Raw genomic sequence first — 18,936 nt, 5'->3', positions numbered from 1 at the left:
GTCTAATATTGATTTAATATAAAAAAATATTTGTTTAATGTAAGAAAATCTTTTTCACAACAAATAAAATATTTATTTATTTCAAATAAATGATTCATTTGGGAGTATTCAAATAAATATTTATTAATTTAGTCATTTTTTTTGAGTAATATTTTAAATATTTCTATTTCTATTTACATTATTTTGGGTCATGAGGCAATTTAAACCCTACGAGATCTGCAGTTTCTCTTATACTACGTTCACCTTTACCAGCGTATTGTTTATGAATATCTTTACATGCCTGTTGAGATTTCAAATAACAAAGATACGTTTCCGCTAAATTCTTCAATTCTTCCCTTGCTTTACATAAAACTTGAGATGTCTCTTTATGGGCATGAGCTTGTTCAAAGATATACTGTAACATTGCATTTTCTTTTGTACTCTTATTTTGCGAAATTCGGCGTAATTCTCGCGCGAGAGAACGAACAATTTGGATATTATTATTCATTTTGTCGCTGTATTCTAAAGGTGAACAAAACTATTAATCTTGCAACGATCGAAAAGGTCTATGTGTCACGTTACAAATCGCTGTATGAAGATCACAAAAAAATTAATGCGTTGAATGTTATTAGGTATTTTTTTATTAACAATTAACACCGTCGAATAAGTTCAGTCTCATCGTTCTTTAAATATTGCGGTTCCTCCCTACAATTCCAGAAATTCGGCGGAACTTGTAGAAAATTCTCTTTAGGAAATATATGAATGCTTTGGTCGTTGAAAACGTACTCGTACTCATACGTGAGGAAATCAAATTTAATTTCTAAAATATAAGGCTGAATGCGGTATATGTAACTCGAGCATCTCAGTGTATCCTTGTTCCAGCAATCCTCTTTTAAATTTGAGATGCTATTACCGAGCAGAATACAATTGCTTAATCCTTCTCCCCAGTTCGCATAGAGATAATTATTCATCAATTCCCGCGGGCAATGCGGCATGAACACGAGAGTAGTTCTATCTTGGTGGAGGATACGCTTGCCCTCCTCATTCTTCTCTATAATTTTCAGACTCAGATAGCGTAAGATTTCCTTTTCCTTGGAGGAAAATGCTGGATCGTACACGTGCACGCAAGCGTCGCTGTATCGCGCCTTCAGGCACAGTAAAAACGCCAATTGATATCTCGACGACTTAGACTTCGTGAATCGTCCTAACCCGTAGCAGACTATTTCGGAAATATCGTTAGAATTTAGAATGATTAAGGCCGTCTTCAGCTGTTCACGAACATGTTTCATTAACGGCGTCGCTCTGAGCTCGTAAGCGTTGTGTAAAATGCTGAAAAATCACCGTGAAACGTGTTACGATTTGAGATTAACTCTCCGGATTAAGGGAGTTCGAGAGATTAAAGGTTTGTTTTTTTTTTTTTTTTTTTTTCAGCTGAACTAGCTGCAGTAATTCCTTATTTATCTCTCTTACTCAACATTGAAAGAGGAGAAATAAACTCTGAAATGATGCAACTGAAAAGATTCTTAGATAGAACCCTGGTTAACCTCTTTCGTGAAACTGGGCAACGTGGCTTACCGAATGGCCAAGAACTCCACCACCTCGTGCAGCTCGTACTTTTCAGCGTTTTCTGGAGTCGCGTCTCTGCGCAAATTTTTCTGTGCTGTATTTTTGCGATGTTTTCGACGTCGATAAGTCACAAGTTTAAAGCCATCCTCCGACATTGGCACGAAATTAGCACCATGTAGAAGATTGTGGAGACTACAGGTCGGACACGTGTTCAATATGGCAGCCTTCCTTCCCTTTGGCATGATCAGGCACATCCAGTTGAGCGAAGTGAATGAAATGCAAGTGGACCGAAATCCATTTTAAATTATGAGATGTGTCCTTACCTTTTTTCCCTCTCTTCTATTTTCACCCACGACCTATAGGACCCTATAGGATTTCTAGTCCACGATAATCTATAGCATCTACACACGTATCCTTTGAGATGCACTTTTTTTTTTGTACCAACTGTATATACGTTAGAACGATAGATGGTACCACTGTCTGTTTATGATCGCTGGTTTGAATTTTAAAAGCGTCCCTCCTCATTCCGTCCATATATTAGAAATGCCTTAAAAAATTAAATTTTAATATTAAAAATTAGAATAATATAATATATATATTATTTATTTTTGTATTTGCCCGCTGCTGTAATTAATGCACAATATATATATATATATATATATATATATATATATATATATATATATATATATATACACATATATATTATATATATACACATATATATTATATATATACACATATATATTCTATGAAAAAAAAATGTAACGCAGTTATATATACATACATACATACATATATATATATATATATATTCATTATACATTTGAAGAACAGCGAATAATTTTGTTTACGCAAATTTAACACGATAGAGAAGTCGAGATAAAGTGCATTCTGTATCTTTAAAGAAATAGCTGCACATTACTTCGGATTTGCAATTTTCAAACGCGCACAATGTGCCGAGTAATATAATGTTTTATTACCGCGATATGTCCGCGCTTAGTATACGCGTGGAGACACATCGGTTTTTCAGGGTCGTCATGTTTCGTATGTATGAAGCGTTGCGGGATAACGGGACGGTGCAAGGTAGTGGAAATGAGTCATTCGCTATTGCTCTCTGCGACCCGTCGCGTATAACTGGGCAAATAAGTCGTAATCGCGCTGTCGCTTAGGACGGCTGTTTTATGCCGCGCATAAACCGTGAATTGATACATAGTAAAAAGTTGTATAAAAAAAATTCTCATGTTTCTTTTCTTCTCAAAACATTTCATCGAATTCGCCACCGTGTATATAGTGTATGACTCAAATACATTACCTAATGTATTTTTTATACGTATAAATTATTAGTGCCACCGCAAAATATACCTGGAATAATTAGCTACGCGTATTGCACAAAATAAATACTGTAGAATCTTCGTTATCCGAACATCGTTTTATCAAATGAACGTCCGACTATTATCAGGAAACAATAATAAACATATGTCACAAATTGCACAAGTAAGAGTTTGTAGATATCATATATATATATATATATATCTATATATATATATATATGTATCATTAAGTAGGTCTTAGATAATGTACAAGTATAAAAAGTGTCTATTAAAATAATTATATATTAACATATATGTAAACTAATAGCTTATAAAAACTGAGAAAATAGAACAAGGAATACAAGTTAATATATAATCTGCATATTTGCGCATTCGCAGAAAAAAAAATATATATATATATATATATATATTATATAATTCTTAATATATCTATTATATGATAACTAGAAACTTTCTTATCGCTTTGAAACACAATCGTTTGAGAAAAAAATCAATCAAACATTTTGTTCTCCGTGATTAGTTCGGATAATAAAAGTTCTACTATATCACTTTTGCACATTCGAAATTAAAATTAATAATTAATGTTAAATATCGAATATAAAGCATTTTATCTAAGAATAAAATATACAACTATTTTTGCGCAAAATGTATATCTATAAGCGCATTATTCTTATAATTTGCATATCTTAAAAGTATACTATTATTATACATGTATAAGACGCATTTTTTAAAATAATTTATAGATTACAATTTGTAGCGATTATTTAACATACAAGAATGACATTTTATTAAATCTTTATATTGCTGTAGAATAATGTGTATCTAATTAATGTATTTAATTTTAATATATGTATATATATATATATATAAATATTGAAATTGTGTTAGATCTTGCTGTATCCTTTCAGTGTTTTCATAGTTTCACTTATATATGTCACTCACCTACAATGAGATCTGATCGGTGAATGTATAATGACGAAAATGTCGCTTAGTTACTTCCATGGAGGAAGGAGCAGCAGGTGTTTAAAAGGTGTATATCACGCCTTGACTTCCGAATAATCGCCAATGTGATATGTTGCCGTAATGTCCCTCACTTTGAGAACAAACAGATGGGCCTCACGAATAATCATTATATTGCATCTGATCATCTGGAATGCCGTCGGTATCGTCCTTCTTCAAAAAGGTGTTAGTACCTTGCAGAGAAGAATGCTGGAAAAAACAAACCACATTAAGGTAATTATTAAAACTCGTGATTATATTAATCGCATACATATAAATAAAATTATCTAAAATATATTTTTGTTCATAGACAAATTCATCGATCGGTTTGTCTATCGAATCCACCACGTTCTCTATAAAACGTACCGGAAATGAATATTCGGATCTCGCCATAATTTCCGCCCAGCAACCACTGACCGATCATCGGAATGGGAAGATTATAATTCAAATAGATCCAGAATCGTCTTTAAATAATAATGACAGAAAATATCCTAAATTAAATGTAATTAGTCAAGCTTTGAGAAACGAGTTGGAGATCGTTTCGGATGAAAAGGATAAAAATTTGCGTAGTGTAGAAAATAATTTAACGGAAGTGAATCGTCATCCGGAAAGTAAAAACGCGCCGAACAGAATCTCGAGGATAGTTCGCGACAGGGAACATATCTTCAGTGACAGAATCTGGAAAAATCTTTATGAGGATGAAAAAAACGCCACGAGTTTAGAATCCAGTTCCGAATCGAAGGAGGAGAAAAATCTTAATTCCGTGAATGAGGACGCGTCCACGAAATTATTTACCCGCGAAAATAACGATCGAGTCTCAAATAATAATAATAACAACAACAATAATAATAATATCCCTCGGAGAGGCAGCAGCAGGAAGTTTTCTCACAACGGCGGTGCGGTCACCGCAGTCGCCATGGTCTCGATCGGGGCGATCATGTTGCTGGTGGGGCCAATCGTGATCATCCTACGTATCCTGGACGAGAAGAGACAAGCGAGGAAGCTGCACGCGTTGTCGGCCGCTGTGCGCGAAGATCTGCCACCCAGCTACGAGCAGGCCGTCTTCTCGAGCGAGGCACCGAGATACTCGACCCTCGCCCTGAACGACGATGACAGCTCGCCACCTCCGTCACCCACTCTCGTGTCACCCATCTTCTCCAATTCTGCGATCAAGTCCACGTAGATTAATCATTGTTACCTTTTTTATATACAAGATGATTTATATATATATATATTATATTTGTTTTAAAACTATATATTCTTTTTAAATAATATAAAAGATCATCCATTACACCCATCTTTTCGAATCCTACACGATATTAAATCACATTCCATGTAGGTTATAATTATTATATATTGTTATCTTTTTTATATATAATACAAGATGATGATAATTTGTATATTATATTTTTAAACTGTTATTTTAAAATAATAAATAATCTCGAAAAAAGTTATCATGCACTACTCTATGTTAAAAGTCAAATGTAAAATCATTGTTACCTTTTTTATATACAATACAAAATGATTTATATATATTATTGTTTTAAATTATTCTTTTTAAATAATAAGAAATCATCCATCTTCTCGATTCCTACAAATTAATTCACATTCAATATATATTATATATAAATTATACATCATATAGGTTATATTATTAATTATTATTGTTACCTTTATATGTATATATATATATATATAAATAAGATGATGATGATGATGATTTGTATATATTATATTTAAAAACTATTATTTTTAAATAATAAATAATCTTGAAAAAAAGAAAGAAGGATCGCTGACGAGTGTTGCTCTTTAAATTTCGTACAAATCACGCAGGCGCACAACGTGAAACGTGAGTTGATAAAAATTGGATTAAATCGCCGCGCCGTCTCGCGTCGAGTCGACCAACCAACAGTCAATCCATCCAACATGGTGCTGGAAAGTACGATTATATGGTAAGGTTTTCCTTTTAATTTCGATTTAATTTTTTCCATTGCCCTTTGGCGATTTATGGCCAAATTGACTTGGATAAATTTGTTTACTTTACAAATGGAATGTTTTAGCATCGATTCGATTCTATACATGTGTAGAAAAGTTAACTATATTGAAATGTTGAGGTTAGCGTGATGACAATGACGTTGACAATCTTACATATGAGTCTGTGAAATATCTGCCCTGAAATGATGGTTGAATGATTTTAAGCCGACTAATGTCAATTTATATGTGTGCAGCGTTGACAACAGTGATTATATGCGAAATGGGGATTTCGTACCCACTCGGTTACAAGCGCAGCAAGATGCTGTTAACTTGGTGTGTCATTCCAAGACTCGTTCGAATCCTGAAAACAACGTGGGTCTCATAACTCTTGCCAAGTACGAGTCAGATATATTGTCAAGTAAAGGTGGACGTAAAGGTGCCTTTTCATACGCAGCATGCTGCAGCAGCAAATCAGTCGTGTGATCAAAATTTATTAGAGTATATTTTTTTGTTTTCTTATTTTTTAAAGTCAAAATTACGGTTTTTGCTTTTATATTCTTATAATAATCTATTTTATTCTTAAAATCCATTATTTAACTAATATAATAATTTGAATCAACTAGTTGCGTGTTCTTCTGATTTGCTGTCTTTGTTGTTTGTTCAATTAAACTTCACCAATAGCAACAAACTGCTGTGGCAGCGTGCTGCACATGAAATGATATCTTAAAAGTTTATCATAAGTTAAATGTAAATTTCTTTATCTTTTTTAGCGTTGAAGTACTAGTAACACTCACGAGTGATGTCGGCAGAATATTGTCTAAGCTTCATCAGGTTCAACCAAGTGGAAAATTGTGTCTCATTACAGGAATTAGGATTGCCCATGTATGTACAAGTTATTTGGTTTGATTTTACAAATGTATCTGTCAAGCACAAATGATTGTAAAATTTATAGTTAGCATTGAAGCACCGGCAAGGCAAAAACCATAAAATGCGTATCGTTGCATTTATTGGAAGTCCAATAGACATTGACGAGAAGGAATTAGTAAAACTAGCCAAACGTTTGAAAAAGGAAAAAGTGAACGTTGATGTTATAAGTTTCGGGGAGGAGAGTATCAATAACGAAATACTGACAGCTTTCGTGAATGCATTGAATGGTAAAGATGGTACTGGAAGTCATCTCGTCACTGTTCCACCAGGACCACATCTATCAGACGCCCTGATTTCTTCTCCTATAATTCAGGGTGAAGATGGAATGGGTGCAGCTGGTATGGGTAGCGCTGCATTTGAATTTGGTGTCGATCCAAACGAGGATCCCGAACTTGCGTTGGTCAGTATCTGAAACAATTTCTTATAAATATTTTCTATAAGAATAATGATGATTTTATCAATTATAATTTATCTTTCTTAGGCATTACGTGTTTCTATGGAGGAACAACGACAGCGACAAGAAGACGAGGCACGTCGAGCACAAGCAAATGAGACTGCCACGAATAATCAACCGGAAACCATAAAAGAAGCACCCAATGAAGAGGCTATGCTAAAACGTGCCCTCGCTATGTCTCTTGAAGGGTCAGAAGATTCAACTGCCACTACTGATGACACTGCTCCATGCAGAGGCAACGTACCAGATTTCACCAATATGACAGAAGAGGAACAAATTGCTTTCGCTATGCAAATGTCTATGCAAGATCAGCGTAAGTCTTTGATGGATAAATCAATGTGTTAATAGTCATTTCAAACTCACTCACTTCTATTATCATTATATAGAAGAATTAGAGTCGCAAAAAGAAGAAGCAATGGATGTAGAAGAAGATTATGCAGCTGTCATGTCAGATCCTGCTTTTCTACAATCGGTTTTGGAGAACTTGCCAGGTGTGGATCCACAATCCGAAGCTGTTCGCCAAGCTGTTGGATCGTTACAACAAAATAAAGACAAAGAGAAAGAGAAGGAAAAGGATAAAGAGAAGAAATAAACAGCTTCTTTCTTAGTTTAATCATATTCACACTTGTGACGAAATTTGAGATTTTGCATTATTATGTATAATATAGCTATCTCTGTCTTGCTTAAAAAATATATTATCAATTTATCAATTGAGAAACTGCCTAACTCCTAATTGGCAATATTATATACATGCATTTTCGAATAGTAATAATTAAATAATTTGAAATGTGAAACCCAGTAAATTGAATCAATCATTGATTCAAAATGGGGTATATTGTATCATTTAAATACATGTTTTTAAGAATTTCATTCTCGAGCAATTTTAATTTACACATCCTTGGGTTGTAATAAATTTTTCAAACAATTGTGCATTTATATCTAAATATTTTCATTCATCGTTTACATAAAACACTAGTAAATTTATACATGTATAATACACACCTGTTGCCTCCTCTTTTGATTTCTTTAAGCTAATATACAACGATTTACTGCAACGAGATTTACATTTTAATTCATATTTTATTTTTTTTAAAATATAAAGAAAATAACTAAAGTTGTATTTTAATATAATTATTAAGTAAATTCATTTTTTAAATATATAATTCTTGATATTTTAATTTCAGTTCACATGAGAATTCACCGTAAGTTGAGCCTAACGATACACATTCGCCATAAAAAATTTAAATGACAAAATGGCGCCGCGGAGGAAAAGCATTCAAACGTCACGCAAGTCGTTAAATAATGTTGCTTACAAGGAGAATAATTATTTGTCCTGCTTGAATGACTATCAAACGCGAGTTCGTAGGCGAGAAAGCATAAGAAATGCGAGAAGCTACCTGGTGAGTTTAAATTAATGAATTTCTCTGATTTTGCGATCGCTGATGCGCCTCGTTGATTTTGCTTTTAAAGATATTTTGCATTTCTCGTCAATTAGGATTTGTTCTTAGCTTGTTATACGGCAGAAATTAATAAATGTTGACTTGAATTTATTTTATTCCATTTGCATATCTATTGGGGGAACATGTGAACATGATGATCAAAAATAGGTTATGCTTGGCAAATTTTATCAAATGTGGGAATGCTTGTACATCTGGAAAAATCATGCTAATGTGTAGTTATAAAATTTATAATTGCATGCTATAATTATAACGTTGCTCTCATAAATATATGATGTTTTCATTTAGACACAAAATACAACATGTGATTATTATATAAATAGGTTACGCTTGGCAATTTATCAAATGTGAATGCTTGCACATCTGGATAAATGATGTTAGCGTACAATTATAAAATTATAATCTGTATGCACCAGATATAAAAGTGTATAACAGTACATAATATAACTACAAGTTCTTTCTCTTTGGTCTAAATGAAAACATATATTTATAAGAGCATCGTTAATGTTATGATTATAGTATATAATTATAAAATTATAATTATATTGTGCTTGCATAAATATATAATGTTTTCATGTAAACACAAAAGATAAAGAACGTGTAATTATTACATATACTATTGTACAGTTTCTTTTGTTTTGTGGATAAGTGTGCAGATATATATCTTTTAAGAAAATATTTTTTATATATATTAATAGATTGAGTTATAGAGACAGTTGGTTGTTTGTAAAATCAAGGAATAGATCTGTGTTTCATCTAGCACAAGAAATATTAATGAAATATTAATGAATTCTACTTTAGATTTCACTAAAAACATATTTATGTTTCGTAGAACATGTAATACACATTTTTTATCTTCTTTATATTATATAATAATGTATCTTATTAAAATTATTATAATTTATCTATTATTTTACCTTATTTATATTATATAATAATTATGAGAAATATAATTTATTTGAATAGAAATTATGAGAAAATATACAGAGATGCACAGATATCAAGAGAAATATGATGTTAAGATTAACTAATTCCAACATATATTTTCACAATATTTTTTCTTAATATATATACACATATATATATATCATAATATTGATGAATTTGCTTATAGATTTTACTAAAAGCATGTTTATGTTTTGTAGAACACATAATACACATTTTATCTTCTTTATATTATATAATAATTACGGGAAATATAATACATTTAAATAGAATTATGAAAAAAATATACAGATATGCACAGATATCAAGGGAAGTATATATAATGATGTTAAGATTAAATAATTCCAGTATATATTTTCAATATTTTTTCTTAATATACATATATAATGTATATTATAATATTCGATACATATATTATACAACAATACAACGAAATAACAATCAACGATATTTAATATTCATCGCTGCATATATTTAATGAAACAAATGTATAGGAAAGCACTAGATATTCGATGCATTTATAACACTTTCGAGGGAGCAAAAAAGATATCAAGGGAAGTATATATATAATGATGTTAAGATTAATCAATTCCAATATATATTTTCAATATTTTTTCTTAATATACATATATAATGTATATTATAATATTCGATACATATATTATACAACAATACAACGAAATAATCAACGATATTTAATATTCATCGCTGCATATATGTAATGAAACAAATGTATAGAAGAACACTAGATATTCGATGCATTTATAACACTTTCGAGGGAGCAAAAAGCACATACGCCGGAGCTATTTCGTAGATAATTACGCGATAATTACTCTAATGCACACAGTTAAGCGTAAAAGTCGGCGGATGCCGTTTGACGTGGGCGATATTCCTCATATATGCTCGCTCCGCTCTCTTATTCAATCTATTGTCGGTTGACGCCGGTGGTCCCTCCCCCTTCCTCCCCCGCCCCCTTCCCCTGCCCCCCTTCTTATCCCTATGCTGATTTACCGCGTGCGGTGCGTAGCACCGCGTCCTGTTGATGCTTACACAGTCGAATGGTCGAGCGTCATTCAGTATTAGTCGGGTACTCTTGGGGACGCGGAGTCTCTCTCTCACCTACCCTCTTGTGGTTCCGATCAATTTTTTTTCCCTGGGAAATTTTTCATCGGGGTACACCATATCTAGTCCGACCTAGTCGAGCTACTTCCGGTCCCGTATCAAACCGCCCCCCGGAATTATCCGAGATAATAATTGTCTCCTCCGCGTCCGAAGCTCTTCACGTGGAAGATGTCTCGTCGCCCGAAGACCAGTGGACGATCAGCAAACGCGTAGAACGTCGAGGGAACGTCGTTTTTTTCTCTCTATTCGACGGTGAATCATGATCAACGATTGGGCGTCGACTATTACCGGAAGTGGAGAAGAGAATAAATTCGGGGAGGAGGCGAACAAGGGAAACGGGTCGGAGCACTTGTTGTTGGAGAAACGAAAAGCGAAACGACATCACTCGCTCGCTTGTATCGCGCGGAGGCGGCTTGTATCGTCGCCAGTTATTTTGTACAACTGACGGAAAAACGTAGGACGGTCGAATCTTGTTGGCGATTATTCTCTATCTCTCTCGCAATCGGTGTATGATTAAGAGAGAGTACTCGGAATAAAATGTGACAACATCGTTTTTTTTTTTTCATTGTTTTACGCAAAACTTAGAGGTCAGGAAGGATATACATATATGTACTGAACGATAGAGAAGTGGGTGAAGAAATTTGGAAGGGAACCTCTTCTCCGTCTACCTTGACTTCGATTTTTTTTCGCGAGAGAGAAGCAGAGGACAACCTTCTCTCGCTCCTGTTTAAGAGCTTCGGTCAAGGCTTCGAGGAAAAAAACCAGCCCACGTGTATTCATTTGCAAATAAAAATTAGCAAACCGACTGTTCGCTCGTTAACACGTGCGGTATATTCTACGTACACCTTAAGGAACTGGAAATGCAGTTCCAGAGAGACTTTTGTGATCCATGACTGTTCGTTCGAAACGATATGCGTCTTCGAGATCGATCTCGCACGCAAGTTATTGAAATTGGAGCAATCTCGACACTTGATTATGCGAGTTAATACCGAATAGCACCGAAGAAGAAGAAAAAGAAAAATGGACTCCTGTTTCCCGCATTTGACGATACTGAGTCCGCGTAATACGAATAAATCGAGAGACGAGGGATGCAACGTAATTGCCGAGGATACCCGCATGCAATCGAGGACCTCGACCCTTCAGGGAAAGAATGACGTCTTTCAAGATTTGGATCTGTATTACGTTCGACAAATTGCACGAAATTCGAAGGTAGGATTTATTATTTCGCGACGGAGTTTCCAAAAGATTCGCCGATTCGTTTTGTCTTTTATTCGACGAGAGATGTAAAATAAGAATTTCTGAAAGTGCTGGTAAAGGGTCATTTTTTTGCTCGATATTACTGATGGATCTTCTTTAACAAGCCACGATTAGGAGATTTAAATTTGCGCGAAAAAGAGTCGAAATTTCATACAGGATGTTTCTAAAACTATGTCAGAGATTTTAAAGACGTATTCTGTAGGGGTCAAAATAAGAAAAAAAGTTTATAAAAAAATATAAAAATGTATTAAAAATGTGAAAGATGTATTATAGCTATCGGAAACTTTACAGATTGTTGAAATTTTGCACAACGTAATAATTAGTAGTGAATACTTCATTTTTATATGTTTTGACAATTTGATCCGATTTTGAGAGGGAGATATTGGGGGCTGCAAATTTTAATTTTTGAACCCACGTTTATAAGAACTTTTTTCTTATTTTGATGCTAGAATGCACTCTAAAATCTCTGATATAGTTTCAGAAACACCCTGTATACGCGCGATGCGATGCTGCGTAGTAGAGTTTCACAGAAGCCGACAGTTTCCTCACAAGTTGTCTGTATTTTTAGACGTCGTGTGTGATATCGCGTCTTTCTCGGTCGAGAATACAAATGGCAATGTCAAATCTCATTTTTGAAATATCATCTAGTATATATAAGATTTTACCCGATAATCTTAAGCGAGATGCGCTATATTTTCTTAATAACGATGAAGGTTCTACAACAAATCAAGCGGAATATAAAGTATTAATATTTATTCACATTTATTACTCGTATGCAATTATATTATTTTAATGATCTTCAATATAGCAATTTAATTTTAATCGATTTTCCGCGACCATCTATATTTGTCGCGATCATAGGGCACATAGAGTGTCGTGCGTCTTAAAGAGATTTACGTGAGACAGGAAAAGGATGCGTGTCGCGACAACTATTAGAGGCACAACCCGGGTATTGGATTTCTGGCGACTATTTTCGGCAGACAAGCCGTGTGTCGGGAAAGCGTTGGCAGCGAGAGAAAGTAAATCGAGGAGGATATATAGAGAGATGAAGGACAACGGGATCGAAGGAACAAGATAAAGCAAACCGGAGAAATGTCTTATTGTTAGCAAAACAAAACTTTTTTAACGTTTACACATACCATTGTAAAGTATTTTAAAAAATTAAGATTGTATATATATATATATATATATATATATATATATATATATATATGTATGTATGTACAGGCATGAACGTCCGCAGGATTTTTTCCAGGAGAGGGAGCATAATTAAAATATTTTAAAAATTATTTTTTATATTGATTTTGCAAATAAATTCTTGTTTACTCAAAACATATAATTGTAAAGTATTTAAAAAATCAAGATTGCATATGTATATATACAGGCATGGTTTTTTTCCAGGAGGGGGAGCATGATTAAATTCTTTTCTGTTTTTTCTTAATTTTTAAAAATTTATTTTTATTCTTTTTTTATTAAATTTGCAAATAAATTCCAATGTTTACTCAAAAGAAGAGCAAATGCTTAACTTTTTTTAATCATTCCTAGGATGGGGCGAATATTCCTCTCTTCCTCTCTCTATGGACGCCCATGTACATACACAGGGATGTAAAAGAGTAGCGAATTTATTACACTGTACTTAAACGTAAACTCGTTTGTCATACAGCGCGCATCACGAGTTTCATCAAGACTCGTTACAGCACCGAGGTCAGGGATTAAATGTGGCCGCGGTTACCCTTGCGTCGTTGCAAAATTCCTATTCGAGACTAACTCGGCAGAGGAATAAACGCCGTGACCTTATGATATATTCTTGATAGAATACGGTGCGATGCGCACACCTCGGGGTGATGGAGGTAAAAGGATGTGTCACGCTAACATCAACGGAATACGAAATCTCTCGATGCGCGCAATGAATCATCTTCATTATTGATTTTACTGATGTGTGCGTTATTTTCGGATTGTACGATTCATTCGGAGATATCAGGAAAATTCCTACGCATCTTATGTATCGTGTATATACGGTGACCATCCGTCCTTTATTTATTCAAATAATTGTCCTTTAGATTTATTTATTTTTCCTAAACTCAATTTTGTCCTTCATTACTTATTTAATGTTTTAATGACTAATGTCATAGTATTAATATGAGAATTCATATACGAAAACAACGAAATCTCTTATCTAGAGTCTACTTGCGAAATCAAGGATTTGTTTTATAATTGATGAAAAATTCTTGTATGTGATTCCTTCGAAAATATCGGAAAGCATGTCATATATATATTTACGGTGATCATCCATCCTTTATTTTAGAGGACAGCCCTTTATTTCAAATAGCCGTCCTTTATAGATTTATTTATTTTTAAAAATTCAATTTTGTCCTTTATTATTTATTTAGCATTTTAATGTCTAATAGTATCATAAGAATTTGTACGAAAACTTTTTATCGTTTCCGAAATCTATTTACGAAACCGAGGATTTGTTTCAACATAGTTGAATCAGTTTCAAACTGTAAAGAACTTTGTATTCTGATAGGGTCACAGAATTTTTTTTTAATTTTTACTCGTCGATTTCTACTTTGATTTCGAAACATGTTGAAACAAAGCCCTAGAATTTTCAGGTTTGTCCTCTTCACTTTCTCTTACAATTAGAAAATCTGGTCGCCGTATATATACACTGAAAAAAAATATTTGTTAATTTGACTAAACCTTTCAACTAAATTACTATTTTATTAATTGAACATATATTAGTCAAATATAAATATTCAAGTCCAAATATAAGTTTTATTGGATTTCATATTATATTTAATTATATTTTAGTTATATTTAATTTAAATATTTTTATATGTTCAATTAAAATAATATTTATAGTTGAAAGGTTTAGTCAAGTTAACAATTTTTTCAGTGTATAAAAAAATGTTCATATAATTCATTCGGAAAAATATCGGAAAAATTCATACGCACGTTATAAAAAAAATTCTCAAGAGAAAAATGAATTTTATATTTTACAAGAGGGAAATGTGAAAGAAAGTTAGAGAATATTTTTCAACGACGCGTATGATTTTTCCTTCAGGACCTTCATGAGACCCCTGCGTGATTTCGTGCAGGCCGACTATAAAACGAAACTAGCCACGGATCGATACTTTGTGTTGTTAGCATTCGGTTCCCCGAGGGTGGAAGGAGAAGCGCAAGGAGGAGCCAATTTGTCGAGGTGAACGTCATCCCCTCAGTGCATTCAGCCACTTCCCCGAAGAGTTGTTATTTCAGTCCGATTCTACTACCAGCGTTGCGAGAATCGCGCCGATTTATTTACGCTTTCGCGAAGTTTGTTTCTTGCCTCGTAAAGTGGAATTTTCATTCATCTATTCGTTCGTATATCGCACGTGCGGTTCACGTGGACGATAAAATAGTGGGTTTTTTATACATGTCGAGACTTCAAAAAGCGACGAATGAAAAGACGACGCTCCCTCAGGTTGTTATACTGCCGCTGCTTCATTATATTTAAATGTGCAATAGTATATAAAGTTTATAATTACAGTGACTATATTTTTTGAGAAAAGCCAAAAGACAAACTTGAAAGTTTTAGGGCTTAGTTAATGAGCAAAGTGGAAATTGACGAGTGAAAAATTTTATCAGAAATGTATTTTTTATAATTTAAAATTAATTTGACTATGTGCTGTGAAACACATCTTTTAAATAAAAAATAATAGACAAAATTATAATATAAAGGACAAAATTTTCAAGACAAAATTGAATTAAAAAAAAAATGAATAAATTTAAAAGACAATTAAAGGATTGGCCTCTAAAATAAAGGACGGATAGTCGCCGTATTTATAATCGTTGAATTGCGCAAAGTTCTTAAATCGATACGGCTTTGCGAATCGGTGTTCTATATGGATATCTCGGAAGACCCGTAAAATGAGTAAAATGATTCGTTTGCAAAAATATGTAAGACGTTTCGTTAGGTATGTAATCCGATATTATGAACGTGTGATTGCCACGTGTTAGCCAGACAGTCGTTTTATTGCTGACACTTTGACTTTTTTCGATCGTAACTATCGGTCGTTCTTTCCGTTTTTTTTTGTTTACGCTTGTACATTCAACACCTGCAGACACCTGTATGATGAGATTCCGAAACTATGTACGACTTCACGTCCCAAGGAATTTTTTTACTTCGTATTAAGATTTTTTTAAATAAAATTAGATAAAATTTTTAAAATATTCATTTTTTTTTTGCAAACACTCGATAGACTAAATTCGAATTATTTAATAAAATGCTACGAATTATGTGTTTCAGGAGCATGATCTCGAGCAGAAGATCGAGGTGGAAATCAAGATGAGAGAAGGGTCGGCGAGACTTTTGGCAGCCGCAAAACATCGTGCTCAGAGCTTAGAAGCCGCCAAAGCATTGCTTACATCGAACGAGAGAATGTCGGTTTATATGGCGGAATTGCAAAGTCGTCGGCGCGAATCTATTAAAAAGCCATGGTTCGTTTTTTTTCTTTGTAGAAAAATAACAGAAAGAATAATCGTGAAAAAAAAATAAATCCAATCAGCATAATACAATGATAATAATTATATTTAACTCTTTCTAGTATTCCTGGAAGTTTGGGGAGACTATCGATTTCGGATCTTAGAATACCATTAATGTGGAGAGATTCCGATCACTTCAAAAATCGCGGAGATCATCGTCGATTCGCTGTATTTTGCTTAGCGCGATTAGGCACGGAAATCCACGACACATCCTTATTATGTCCCATCGACAGGGCTCATACGGATATCAGTTTCCCCGACGTTCTAATATTGTAAGTTTTAATAACTCTGACATTTTCCTTGTCCTTACATTAGAATTTATTAATTTGACAAGTATAAGTGAAAAAGTATTTGTAATCAGGCTACTCAAAGTATGTAATAATCTTGCATTTATATATTTATAATCTTTGATTTCAGTAACAATGTGCCTGCTGAATTTGAATTAGTCTTAGAAATCTACAGCCACGTTTTGCAAGAGGATTTAAGCATCGCTAGCACTCCAAGAAGAATTAAAAAAACGATTCACTCGTCAATCTCGAAAACTGTTGGCAAAAAACTCGCCGCCTCTCTTCGTGACGAATTTAGTTCTACCAAATCGTAAGTTCTTTTCTTTTTTAAATATATTTCATAATAAATATATATTGATGGACACTGTCTCTTTTCAGTGGACCGCACTTTGATTTAGTAGCTCGTGCAAAACTGACCCTAGATGACACGGACGATAACATTCACACGCATGATCTTGTTGTTAATAATATCGGTGAGTAATATGAAAAGTTCGGCATGTTTGAAATACTTAAATCACGTTTCTTTTTTTCCAGAACACAAATATCATTCTTTGCCACTTTTCGGTCACTTTTGTTGCCGATTGGCAGCACAACCAGATTGTATCAACAAGGAAATAAACATCAGCAATGTGAAGCTAGACAATCAAAATTATTGGGCCCGTTTGCAAGGTTTTTGCATCAAAATATGGGAATCGAAAAAACATGCAGAAGAAGGTCAAAATCCGGAGCATGTCATACCAATTAATAAAGTTAGTTGGTAACTTTGCATCATATATATACTTTTCTATAGTCACTTTAATGTTTCATCTAATTGTTTCATTTATATTTGTAGAGAACATCCATTCGATTGTCTAAAGTTTCTACTAAAGAACTTTTGATAAATAATTCTGGCAATAGTGTGAACAAACTATTGTCCATTAAATTTGAATCAAAGGAGGAAGCTCAAAAATGGCTGATGCTCTTATCAACACACATTAATGACCACTTGAGATGGAAACACGCTGCGGAAGTTGTTCAAAGGGTGTCTAGCATTGAAAGTACAAGAAATTCTTTTATCAGCAATAAAAGGCAGGGCTCTTTATACGACGAGACACCTTTAATTGGTAAACGTGCATAATTATTATATGCATTAATTTACAAAATTTGATAAATAAGATATTTCTCTAAAAAAAAATATGAACACACTTTTTGTTAACTAGTGTTTCTTTCATTACAGAATCAATCCCATCGGATTATACATCCGCAAGACCTACTGTACAAACAATTTTTGATCTCACACCTAGTACTAGTCTAAGCAGTTGTAGTTCCACAAACAGTTTGACAAGCCTACGTTCCCGTTCATTGAGTATCAGCGGTGCGTTTAAACAAAGTGCCATTACATTAAAATCTCACTTAACTTCTTCTAATAAGAATATGTAACGATTTTACGTGCACGATTCTTTCTGAAGAATCAACATGTCCGACAAGTCCAGATTAATTGCATAAAAAGATGAATATACAAAAGTTTTTCATATATATTTTTCTATATATCAGACTTTTCTATAATCTGGTATTGATGATATATTTAAATATCTTACAATTTTTTAATTATTATAAAAGATAAATCTAAATATATACATACTGTTTGATTGGATGTGACATCTTTCTCAATTTAAAATACATATGTAGCAAAATACATATATAGCAGTATATAAGAAAAATTTGGAAAGTGATATGTAATACATATCAATTAATAATTTGATATGTATAAAAAACTTGTTGGATGTAAAAGAGTACAAAAAATTTCGATTTTTAAATGGGTTCTCACTTTTTCTTTTCTACTTTTATAAGATAAAGCTTTATTACTGAAAAAAGTATAAAAGCAGCCCTAGCATAATGCTTTTGAGTTTATTTAAAAAATAAGAGCATTGCAATATTTAGTATGGCTGTAACACAAGAATACACATACATCTATATGTGTGATATATAGAATTTATAATATAATAATGATAAAATAAATAATAACATTTATACAACCATCTATGCGTTTATTTTTGAAAATCCTCATTATGCATTTTGATTTATACATGCAATTTTAAAAGAAAAGATTACAAGAAAATTTAATAAAATAT

General features: G+C 33.1%; 4 protein-coding genes across 8 annotated transcripts; 3 read left to right on the top strand and 1 right to left on the bottom strand.

The window, feature by feature from the left end:
* Nucleotides 1–602: 602 nt before the first annotated feature.
* LOC114928882 (SRR1-like protein) lies at nt 603–4,101 on the bottom strand. Of its 2 annotated transcripts, XM_029300261.2 has the most exons (4): nt 3,822–4,101; nt 1,869–2,092; nt 1,555–1,778; nt 603–1,308 (listed from the first exon to the last, which is right to left on the bottom strand). In XM_029300261.2, exons 3-4 carry the CDS (start codon nt 1,698–1,700, stop codon nt 630–632), a joined length of 825 nt encoding a protein of 274 aa, XP_029156094.2. In that variant the 5' UTR covers nt 1,701–1,778; nt 1,869–2,092; nt 3,822–4,101; the 3' UTR covers nt 603–629. The 2 variants fall into 2 exon arrangements, with proteins under 2 accessions (XP_029156094.2, XP_029156087.2); XM_029300254.2 differs by lacking the exons at nt 1,869–2,092; nt 3,822–4,101 and having other exon boundaries at nt 1,555–1,856.
* On the top strand, nt 2,655–5,332 carry LOC114928853 (uncharacterized). Of its 4 annotated transcripts, none has more exons than XM_029300247.2 (3): nt 2,655–2,840; nt 3,872–4,112; nt 4,189–5,332. In XM_029300247.2, exons 2-3 carry the CDS (start codon nt 3,963–3,965, stop codon nt 5,059–5,061), a joined length of 1,023 nt encoding a protein of 340 aa, XP_029156080.2. In that variant the 5' UTR covers nt 2,655–2,840; nt 3,872–3,962; the 3' UTR covers nt 5,062–5,332. The 4 variants fall into 4 exon arrangements, with proteins under 4 accessions (XP_029156080.2, XP_029156068.2, XP_029156073.2 ...); XM_029300235.2 differs by having other exon boundaries at nt 3,788–4,112; XM_029300240.2 differs by having other exon boundaries at nt 2,655–3,042.
* A 413-nt stretch (nt 5,333–5,745) lies between these two features.
* Rpn10 (regulatory particle non-ATPase 10) lies at nt 5,746–8,103 on the top strand. Its single transcript, XM_029299916.2, has 6 exons — nt 5,746–5,830; nt 6,107–6,247; nt 6,623–6,734; nt 6,805–7,179; nt 7,261–7,546; nt 7,620–8,103. Exons 1-6 carry the CDS (start codon nt 5,805–5,807, stop codon nt 7,823–7,825), a joined length of 1,146 nt encoding a protein of 381 aa, XP_029155749.1. The 5' UTR covers nt 5,746–5,804; the 3' UTR covers nt 7,826–8,103.
* A 2,577-nt stretch (nt 8,104–10,680) lies between these two features.
* Nucleotides 10,681–18,843, top strand: LOC114928835 (rhotekin). The gene is made up of 8 exons (XM_029300207.2): nt 10,681–11,966; nt 16,303–16,493; nt 16,601–16,810; nt 16,956–17,135; nt 17,204–17,298; nt 17,360–17,574; nt 17,658–17,928; nt 18,042–18,843. The coding sequence occupies exons 1-8, from the start codon at nt 11,778–11,780 to the stop codon at nt 18,242–18,244; spliced, it is 1,554 nt and encodes a 517-aa protein (XP_029156040.1). The 5' UTR covers nt 10,681–11,777; the 3' UTR covers nt 18,245–18,843.
* The last annotated feature ends 93 nt before the right edge of the window (nt 18,844–18,936 follow it).

The sequence above is a fragment of the Nylanderia fulva genome, unplaced genomic scaffold (assembly GCF_048542155.1).
Source record: "Nylanderia fulva isolate GAGA-0341 unplaced genomic scaffold, ASM4854215v1 Scaffold3, whole genome shotgun sequence".
In the NCBI taxonomy this organism is placed as follows: domain Eukaryota; kingdom Metazoa; phylum Arthropoda; class Insecta; order Hymenoptera; family Formicidae; genus Nylanderia; species Nylanderia fulva.
Note: the sequence above shows the minus strand (reverse complement) of the source record. Positions and strands in the feature narration are given on the sequence as shown.

Coding starts and splice junctions, on each gene's coding strand:
- LOC114928882 (XM_029300254.2), bottom strand. CDS start 1,799: ATGTGCCTGATCATGCCAAAGGGAAGGAAGGCTGCCATATTGAACACG. Junction 1,309..1,554: donor GTGGAGTTCTTGGCCATTCG/GTAAGCCACGTT, acceptor GTGATTTTTCAG/CATTTTACACAACGCTTACG.
- LOC114928853 (XM_029300247.2), top strand. CDS start 3,963: ATGTCCCTCACTTTGAGAACAAACAGATGGGCCTCACGAATAATCATT. Junction 4,113..4,188: donor AAAAAACAAACCACATTAAG/GTAATTATTAAA, acceptor TTTTGTTCATAG/ACAAATTCATCGATCGGTTT.
- Rpn10 (XM_029299916.2), top strand. CDS start 5,805: ATGGTGCTGGAAAGTACGATTATATG. Junction 6,248..6,622: donor GGTCTCATAACTCTTGCCAA/GTACGAGTCAGA, acceptor TATCTTTTTTAG/CGTTGAAGTACTAGTAACAC. Junction 6,735..6,804: donor CAGGAATTAGGATTGCCCAT/GTATGTACAAGT, acceptor TAAAATTTATAG/TTAGCATTGAAGCACCGGCA.
- LOC114928835 (XM_029300207.2), top strand. CDS start 11,778: ATGGACTCCTGTTTCCCGCATTTGACGATACTGAGTCCGCGTAATACG. Junction 16,494..16,600: donor GAATCTATTAAAAAGCCATG/GTTCGTTTTTTT, acceptor AACTCTTTCTAG/TATTCCTGGAAGTTTGGGGA. Junction 17,299..17,359: donor TCTTGTTGTTAATAATATCG/GTGAGTAATATG, acceptor CTTTTTTTCCAG/AACACAAATATCATTCTTTG.